Source organism: Lycium ferocissimum, chromosome 11, assembly GCF_029784015.1.
Source record: "Lycium ferocissimum isolate CSIRO_LF1 chromosome 11, AGI_CSIRO_Lferr_CH_V1, whole genome shotgun sequence".
Classification (NCBI taxonomy): Eukaryota; Viridiplantae; Streptophyta; class Magnoliopsida; order Solanales; family Solanaceae; genus Lycium; species Lycium ferocissimum.
Window position 1 is genome coordinate 40,894,803 of NC_081352.1, and position 9,824 is coordinate 40,904,626.

At 34.7% G+C, this 9,824-nt stretch overlaps 2 protein-coding genes and 1 non-coding gene across 3 annotated transcripts; 2 read left to right on the forward strand and 1 right to left on the reverse strand.

Moving 5' to 3' along the window:
* Window positions 1–423: 423 nt before the first annotated feature.
* On the forward strand, window positions 424–4,196 carry LOC132038343 (trihelix transcription factor ENAP1-like). The gene is made up of 3 exons (XM_059429022.1): window positions 424–453; window positions 1,430–2,547; window positions 3,876–4,196. Coding segments are annotated over exons 1-3 (1,149 nt in total). The 3' UTR covers window positions 3,877–4,196.
* An 866-nt stretch (window positions 4,197–5,062) lies between these two features.
* TRNAT-AGU (transfer RNA threonine (anticodon AGU)) lies at window positions 5,063–5,136 on the reverse strand. Its single transcript has one exon. It is a non-coding gene; the product is annotated as a tRNA-Thr (tRNA).
* A 2,999-nt stretch (window positions 5,137–8,135) lies between these two features.
* Window positions 8,136–8,552, forward strand: LOC132038345 (putative zinc finger A20 and AN1 domain-containing stress-associated protein 8). Its single transcript, XM_059429023.1, has one exon. The coding sequence runs from the start codon at window positions 8,136–8,138 to the stop codon at window positions 8,550–8,552; it is 417 nt and encodes a 138-aa protein (XP_059285006.1).
* The last annotated feature ends 1,272 nt before the right edge of the window (window positions 8,553–9,824 follow it).

The following is a 9,824-nucleotide window of genomic DNA, read 5'->3' on the forward strand; positions in this document are numbered from 1 at the left end:
ATATAAATTTTATATCTCGCAAAAAAGTTATGTAACTGTTGGATATTTTTGTCCCCAAATACTCATTAAATGATGAACAACAAACACAAAAATTAAAGACCACAAATAGAGGAGAGACAAAAATTAACGACCAGTACATTTAAAGAACAATCCGTGTACAAAAGTCGTAATGTATCTGGTAGGGATTGGATTCCCTTTGGATTGGGCTATATATGACAAAAAATATGTTAATGATTCATATGTTTTCGAATCTTGATGGAATAGCCTAAGGGACGAACTTGTAAAGGATTAGGCAGGAGTAAACAATACATGTCATGATAATCATCATTACCTTTTTCTACTTGAGATGAATTTCACATTGAAAGAGATTGAGAAGTAGTAAGTGAATAAAAAATTCTTAGATATCTATACATACAAGATTAGATGCAAACATATACTACTGCTGCTAATCAAGTACTACCATATGATTAACGTAAAAACATGTAGGTAAAATGAATTTGTGGAAGTGAAAACCTTTTTTTTCCAAGTGAGAGTTTGAATTGTTATCCCCCCAAAATTATAATTATTTTCCTTTTCCCTCCAAAACATACAGCCAAGCACACTCGCTCAAAATCCCAAATCCAAACAGCCCCTTACATCCCCCTACACCCCTCGTCGGCGCCCAATGTTCCGTCGACACAATCATACTATACCCTCTCACCGATCTCTTCTTCTAACCCTAATACTCTTTGTACGAATTATTTCAAAATGTATCGTATTATATTATATTGTGTTGTATTATTTGTATTGTATTGTTTTGATGGATAAATATTTGAATAAATTGTATCGTTTCCCTTCGTTATATAATGTCACATATCAGCAATTCAAAAAATAAGCCTACAAGAAAAGTAGGTATGGAGTAAAATTACTATAAATAGGCAGGGTAGAATAAAATATAATTACTAAATAAAAGGTAAAGAAAAAATAAGATAACAACACAATCATACCAAATCAATCGTTACACAAAATGAAACTTTTCGTCATTACATAATAATGAATTTAACAATAGAAATTTTCAAAAATATACAGCCCAACGCAATAATGTCAAATCGATCGTTACCCAAAATGAGTTTTGTCATTACATAAAGATGCATTTAACGATAGAAATTTTTAAAAATATATAGCCCGACATAAAACATTACGTCACGTAACTCAACATACAATATCACCTTAATATTATACAACATTATAATTGGGGAAAACATTTATAATAATGAATCAACCTCGTATAAAAGGTATCTATAAATAAATATAAGCTAAACCGATAACAAAATATTATGAACTAATGCGTATCAATATTTTTCTCCCATTAAACATAGAGCGAGATTTTCCCCTAAAATTAAAATAACAATCAAAATAAATATTGGATTTAAACTTCACACTGCAATAGGTAACAACCATCCAAACAGAGTGTAATTCCTCCACTACTTGTCATCTTTCTCATTCCCTCGCCGCCGTCTCACATTCCGTCACAATGTCCGACGACGACGATCACTTAGCTCCTCCATCTCCATCACCGTCATCGCCGCCGTGTACGGACAACAATCAACTAGCACTAGTTCCAACTCCGTCACTTACACCGGCGCTGACGTCATCCCGTACGCCAGTTTTTCCGTCACGAGAAGATTGCTGGTTAGAATCAGCAACACACACATTAATACAAGCATGGGGTTCCAAATACGTTGAACTCAACCGAGGTAACCTCCGTCATCACCACTGGGAACAAGTCGCTAATGCCGTTAACGCATTACACGCCCATACTAAAAAACAATACCGTACTGATATACAGTGCAAAAACCGCATCGATACCTTGAAAAAGAAGTACAAAATTGAAAGAACTAAAGTTTCTCAATCTAACGGCCGGTATGTATCCACGTGGCCTTTCTTCAACAGCCTCAATGCCCTAATCGGCGTCAACTTTAAAATTTCTCCGTCGCCGCCGACGGTGACGTCAGCTCTTCAATGGGGAACACCGAAGACGGAAACGCCTCTTCAATGGAGATCGCCGCCGTATCCGCCGCCGGAAAAGTCTCTTCAATGGAGATCGCCGCCGGCGGAAAAACCTATTCAATGGAGAGAGCCGCCGCTTGCGCCGCCGTTATTTGGCGTACCTGTAGGTGTCCGGTCAACGGTATCGCGGAGGAATTTCTCGGCGATGGCGGCGGCAGCGGCGGCGATGAGTGATTCCGGCGAAGAGGCGGCGGCAGCGGAGGAGGAATCGGAGACGTCGAGTTTGGCAGCGTCGGCTATGGCAATTAATGCTAGTGGTAGAAGCAAGAGAAAGAGGAATGATGGATTTAATGGTTATAATTTGGTAGCTGAGGCAATAGGGAGGTTTTCGGAGATATATGAAAGAGTTGAGAAGGCGAAACAGAGACAAATGGTGGAGTTGGAGAAGCAAAGAATGCAATTTGCTAAAGATTTGGAGATACAGAGAATGAAACTGATTATGGAGTCACAAGTGCACCTTGAAAAGCTTAAATGCTCTAAAATGCAGTTCAGGAGATGGTGAGTGACTCTTTTAAGTTTTTCTTTTCTTCATTATTTGTGATTTAGATTGCAATCCAATTTACACAAGTGCTTGTGTTTGTATCCTATGTTCTTTCGGACTCTCCAAAAATGTTGAAATCCTCGAAAAGTAGTGCATTTTTGGAGGATTTGACACAGGTACGTTAGTATTTTTGGAGAGTATGAGCAACACAACATGTATCTGTGTGTGCAGTCTTTGAATGTAAAGGATGGCATTAACATTCCAATCTAGTTTCAGATTCATATGGCTGACCCAAACTTTGTTTGGGAGTGAGGCGCGTAGTTGATTGGTAATAACTTTCATCTTAGCTTTCCAGAAATACGAATACCTTTCTTTTTAATGTGGCATTGCTAGTTGATATACCATCTTTGTTAGATTTGTCAATTTTTGGATATTGATGGTATGATCTTCTAGCAGCTGTTAATTTATTGTTTCTGGTTTTCTGGGGTTCCTTAATTTACTTTATCCTTCTTGGTTTGGAGTTTTATGAGGGGAAGGATATTTGGAGTTAGTTTAGCTCAAATCTTGCTCTCCCTTGGACGTGCAATATGTGGAGATCCTTTTCAATTATGGCCAATCGAAACATGAAAAAATCTTGAAGGCAAAAGGGAAATTTAGGATTCGTGGGAACTAGTGGCTTCCCTTCAATCCTTAACTGTGCTAGAAAGAGAGAAGTGAAGTTGACAATAATTGGAATGACTTTGGCTAACCAAGGAGATGGCACTGGGGCCTGTCCTCTGGTTGTGAACTGGACTGTCTTTGCTGAATTATTTCTTAATTTTGTCTCAGTGAGAGAGTTGATGTAGAGATATTCATCAACTTAATTATGTCTCAGTTAACCGAGGGATGTTTTTGGTCAAGTTTTTAAAACTTTAAGGGATGTTTTTGGTTAAGTGAGATATTATAAAGATGTAATGAAAGTTTAGTTGATACAACAGGGATAATTTTGGTCAAAACTCTCTTATAATATGTGACACGAAGTTACTCGAAGTTTTGGAACTGATATTGTATGACTTAAATATCTCATAAGTTGTTCTTGATGATGGAGGAAGTGAATTCTCTCATGTAAACTCACTCACTATGAGGCAAATATTTGAGGAACAGATACATGGCAATCTTTCGGATTCACGTCTGCGTTAAACTAGCTATTACGTTAAAACTGCAGATGGACACTTCTGTATTAGCTATAAAACATCACCTATGAAGTTAATTGGTGTGGATAAGAGATGAGTGTTTTTTCCATTTCTGCTTCCTTTTTTTTTTTTTTTTTGTGGTCAGCTAATGACTCCTTGTCCTTGATGATCAGATAATTGCTTGTAGATGGAGGGCGGTGACATGCTCTACAATATGTGGATCTTTTTTGGAAGCTTTATATATATGTTGATTAGCGTCTTCAAAAGGATATAAAAATGCTACCTTGAAGATGATACAAATATGCTAGTTCCAGGCTTGATTTGCTTGGTTGTTGCTCAAGAACTTGTATCTAGCTGCTTGAGAATCTGGAGTAATTTTGTAACTTACCTTTCTCTAGATTACATGTTTTTTCGCACTTCAGCTAGGTGAAAATGTTGACTTGAGACTGACCTTACCATGTTCCTAGTTATATATTACTTCAAGCTGTTCATGATGACTGCCTATGCACTAAATAGATGCATATGAAGGTGCAGTCTTTAGTACCTCGGTTATCAATTGCGACTGGATTGGACCGTAATTCATTTTTTTGTTTTTTCGGGATAAATCAAAAATATAAATATTTTGAAATTGCAGAACCTACAGAAAACACATAAATTCATGATAAAGTATTAAAACATGGATCCTACTTCATCCTTTAAACTTGTGTTTTTGGCTTTTTTGGTGGATTGTTGTAAGGGACCCAGACAGGAGATTTTATTTCTCACTCCTACAACTTTGCTCAGGCTTGGTCATTATCTATGTTTCCACATGATATGACAATAATCTACTAATGCATGTCACTGACCTGAGAGAGGGACCTTTAAATCAAGTTGCTTTGTTTTCTTCTGGGATTGCTATTTTATTTGTTGGCTAGTTAGGGGTTGTTCTTTTAACCTTTGATCAATGGAGTCGCGGAGAATGAAAAAGTAATAACTTAATAGCTGTTCATGATGACTGCCTATGCACTACTAAATAAAAAGCAAGTTAAATAATTAGGGTGCAGTCTTTAGTACCTCGGTTAATTTTTTCGAAATAAAATTTTTGACTGGTAATTAATAATTTAAAATAATTGGGGACATATCATCATTATGCTAAATAAAATAAAAGTGGAAAATAAGTGTTAAATAATAATAGTAACAATAATACAGTATATGTCATGTAAAGAAAGATAAAAAAGGAGGATGATTGATGCTAAAGCACAAGACATTACGAAAGTTACAGATTAGATGAGTTAGGAAAGGTAATTTTGACAGGTAGCTGACAGTTAGGTGAAAGGGGAAAAAAAGGTAAACACAAAAAGATGGCAAAGTGTTTGCTTGCTGCTCTCGTTGAGAGTCGAACTCAAGACCTCCCGCTTACTAAACGGGTGCTCTAACCAACTGAGCTACGAGAGCTGCTTGTTTGTTAGGTTGCTATTAATATTTATTTACTCGAGTTATAACCGGAAGTAGTAATCAGAGTTAGCAGTCATGTATACACTACTTTAAATAACCTGCAATTTCATCTTCTGGTTAACCACAAGTTCTAGTTTGGAAAGTAATTCTCTCACAAATATACCCTAACAGATCTTCCAATTTTTGTAAAAGATCAAGGTATATTCCATTGATTCTTCCACCGGAAAAGGACAGTCAGAAACCAAATAAAGGCTAATTGTATTGATCTCATTTATCTATAGTGCTTTCTTCGTCACAGATGTAATCTCGACAAAAAAATGTATACAATTTAAATTCGATTTACTTCTACTTATGCAAGTTTAATTTATCCTATTTATAAATGTACGTGCAAAAAATCTGCACAAGCTAACGTTATTTACTGTATAGAATCAGGATACTAAATAAAATTTTCATTTAAGTCTTAGATGATATCATCATCATTTTAAATAAAATAAAGTGGAAAATAAGTGTTAAGATAAAATGTGCCATTTGAACCCCTCCTCTGTCACTAATTTGTTTGACATGGAAAAATAGACCAATGACATGGAGTCATGTCATGTTACCTGTTTTTTTTTTTTAAAAATAAGCCATGTCAACAAAAACATTAATTTTAACAAAAACTCTATTTTAAAATCTATTTAAATAAAATTTGCATAGCCTGGGGTGGTCTTTAAATTTTGCCCCTCATATTTGCGGTCTTTAAATTTTGCCCTCATACCGTAATTTTAAGTTTTAAAATAATTCTCGAAAAGCTCAAGCATAAAATAAAGAAATAATTAAGGCGGAAGGCTGGATGGAGTTCAAAAAACGAAAAGTGTCAACTTCCTCAAAAAACTAAAGTTAAAATAACTTTTTCCTCAAGACATAGTTTAGTTATGCCTTATGGAGCAAAACTTAATCTTAAGGAACTATGTCATGTAAGAGAAAGATAAAAAGGATGATAACAAAGTGTGTCTTGAAAAGTTTTAAAAAAAAAAGTCTCAAGGCAAAGTCTCATTTTAGATAATTAAGGAAAAACTAAATTTATGACGGAGGGGCATAACTTTTCCTCAAGGCATAATTTAGTTTTTGCTTCATGGGGCAAAACTTTTGAAAGGAATTATGCGCTAAGAAACTTTTTAATTAAGGTATAACCAAAAGTAGCCTTAACTAAAAGTGTGCCTTGAAAAGTTTTTTTTAAAAAAAAAAAGTCTAGCAAAGTGTTTACCAAGATAACTTCCTTGTTTAAAAACTAAAGTTATTGAGGGGGCATAACTTTTCCTCAAGGCATAATTTAGTTTATCTTACCTGGGCAAAACTTTTCCTTAAGGAATTATGGCTACGGAGGACTTTTAATTAAGGTAATAACCAAAAGTATGCCTTAACTAAAATGTGCCATGAAAAGAAAAAAAAAAAAAAAGTTGATGCTAAAGTCTACCCACAAGACATTACTAAAGTTATGCGGAGGGGCATAACTTTTCCTCAAGGCATAATTTAGTTTTGCCTTAAAGGCAAAATTTTTTTTGCCTTATGGGGCATACTTTTAATTAAGGCATAACCAAAAGTATTTAAAAAAAAAAAGAAAAAAAAAAAAAAAAAAAAAAAAATGATAGCAAAGTGTTTTCCAGTGATTGCTTGACACATCTGCTCTCGTTGAAATTATTTTTTTATTTTATGTCGAGCGGGGTTCGAAGACCTCCCGTGTATCCAAGCGAAGGGCAAAACTTAAAGAACACAAATATGAGGGGCAAAATTTAAAGACCACCCCAAAAGAAGGGCAATCCGTGCAAAAAAATGATAATTAAAAAAATTGAAAAACCCAACCCATCCTCTCCGATAGCCCACCTCTCCGCCGCCACTGTCTTTGCTGCCTCCTCCGCCGCCGCCGCTTTCTTTTTTAAAAATTTTAATCATTAAAAATTAATTTTAACAAAAACTCTATTTTAAAATCTATTTAAATAATTAAAAAAATTTGAAAAACCCAACCCATCCTCTGATAGCCCAAAGCTCTGCTCCTCCACCGCCACCGCCGCCGCTTTTTTTTTAAAATTTTTAATCATTAAAAATTAATTTTAACAAAAACTCTATTTTAAAATCTATTTAAATAAAAAAAAATTGAAAAACCCAACCCATCCTCTCCGATAGATCACCACCCCATGCCGCCGCTTCAAAATCTATTTAAATAGCGTTTTTGTTAAAATTAATTTTTAATGATTAAAAATTTAAAAAAAGAAAGCGGCGACGGCGGCGGAGGAGGCACAGGAGGAGGATCTGAGAGACAAAAATGTATCGGAGAGGATGGGTTGGGTTTTTTCAATTTTTTTAATTATTTAAATAGATTTTAAAATAGAGTTTCCATAAAATTAATTTTTAATGATTAAAAATTCAAAAAAAAAAAAAATTGGTCTCTCACGCTATTTATAAACACGTGCAAAATGAGGGGGTTCAAATGGTGCACTTATGTTCTAACGATGGTTTAGATGGAAAATAGAATCAGGATATCTATGAATAAAATTTTATTTGGAAAATAAAAATATACCATGGTGGCATGGTACAAGGGCAAAGATAGAAACCTAAACGCAACAAAGTTTTTCATGCAACTAAGTTTTCCAAACTAAAATAGTTTTAGTTTGTGACTCTAATTCCTTCAATAACTTTGCATGGTTAGTTGATAAACGAATTTGGGTAACCCGGTAATATATTTCCTATTAAAATCTTTGTTAGGAAAAGGAATATTAGTATTCCCAAACCGAAACCAAAAGCAAAAAGCAAAACAGAATAGGAAAAAGAAACAGCCGGTACCAAATTAGGGAAGTCCTAATTTGATTTCAATTGGAAAAGCACCTTTGTCCTATATATATCACCCAAAGGCAGGAGCAACATTCATCAAGTAAGAGCTATATACCATCACCAACACTAAACATATAATTTGCTCTAATATCTAAGACTTCAAGAAGAGACAATTTGTAGTAAAAAGGAAGATGACTTCTTGTGGCAAAGCAGAAAACCCAATTTTATGCGCAAGGGGTTGCGGTTTTTTTGGAACACCAAGCAATCACAACCTTTGCTCGCGATGCTACAAAGCTTTCTTGAAAGAAGAAGAAGAAGAAGCAAAGTATACCACAATTTTATCCGAGAAAGTATCATCTTTTACTATTGATGATTCTGTTACAACAGAGAAAGTTGGTTCGACGATGAAGATTAAGCAAAGATGCACGATTTGCAAGACGAAAGTGGGATTAACAGGGTTCAGTTGTAAATGTGGAGGAATGTTTTGTAGGGTTCATAGGTACCCTGAAGAACATGCATGCACATTCGATTTCAAGTCTACAGGCCGTGTGACTTTGGCTAAGGAAAATCCTCTTTGCAAAGCTGATAAACTTGCGTTTAGGATCTAGGACACTGTTGTTGCTTATGTACCAGTTTGTTTGGATATGCTTTCAAATTTTATCTTCTCTTTGTAGTTTGTAGGATAAATTTTCAATTTGTATCTCTATATTAATGCTTCACCATCCCAATTTGGGTATATTGTTGCTATTGTTAATGTCAAAGTTTTGCTAATTTCTAGATCAATTTTCCTCTCTAACAATTCGGGAAAAAATAAGATAAGATTCTCCTTCGACTCTTGGCTACATATATTCTGATATAATTTTTCAGTAAAACACTATAGCATTAGAATATCCTCTACCTTTTCAGTAAACCAAGAACTCAATGCCTCTATCTTTATGGTTAACCAACAACTAATGAATCTCAATATTCAGGTAAACGGTATGAATTAAAAAGTAAAATTTAAAGATCTAGAAACTATTAACTAAGTTAATAATTGTCAAAAAAAAGAGCCAATATAATCGTTTATATATTACTATATGTAATAAGGGGAATCCAAATTTTTTGCCCTCCTCACAACACTCTTTGACCCTATAAGGATGATCCACGTGGCTGGTCTTTCCCCTACATCATTTTCACTTGGGCCTTGTCACGGGGGCATTTTAGGTATTTTCACATTTTTGTACTTTGAGGTTTGTCTTATTTGGTGAACAAAATTTTGATTTAACTGTTGGACAAAGTCATTCATCGGGTAACACTTTTTTTTTTTTTTTTTTGTCTGAAAACGATAGATATTACTCCTTCCGTCCCAAAAAGATTGTCTTAGTTTGACTTGGCACAAAGTTTGAGAAATAAAGGAAGACTTTTAAAATGTGTGGTCCAAAACAAGTCTTAGATATTTATGTAGTTGTTGTTATATCTATGTGTTCAAGATAGTGTTTTAACAAAACCAGTTTCTGTTTTAAGAATCTAAAGATAGAAAAATGTTAAGACGAGAAAAATAGAAGAAGTAGAAATTTCGTCCACAAGTTTCTTACCGTATGCTTAAAAATCTAATCCCCTCACAGTTGTCAAGGTTATTGGATTAATTTCTCCCAGGATAGAATGGAAAACTATTCTGTAATAGCGGCAATGCAAATTACAGAACTTCGACGAACTCAAAGATTGACAGCAAATCACATTGGACACTTACTATTTGGTTTGAAAAATTATGCAGAATGCAGAAGAGAGAGGGGAGTAAAAACGGAGTTTTGTTTGTTCTGGAAATTTTTCAGTATATGTAAAATGAGGCATAACCTCGAAATTTATGGCCACGGTTTGGGAAACATGCCTATTTGTTAATG

Bases quoted from the DNA above. Each gene is read 5' to 3' on its own strand.
- LOC132038343 (XM_059429022.1), top strand. From the start codon at position 424: ATGCAAACATATACTACTGCTGCTAATCAA. The intron at 454-1,429 runs GTACTACCATAT...ACACTGCAATAG, and splicing joins ATACTACTGCTGCTAATCAA to GTAACAACCATCCAAACAGA.
- LOC132038345 (XM_059429023.1), top strand. From the start codon at position 8,136: ATGACTTCTTGTGGCAAAGCAGAAAACCCAATTTTATGCGCAAGGGGT.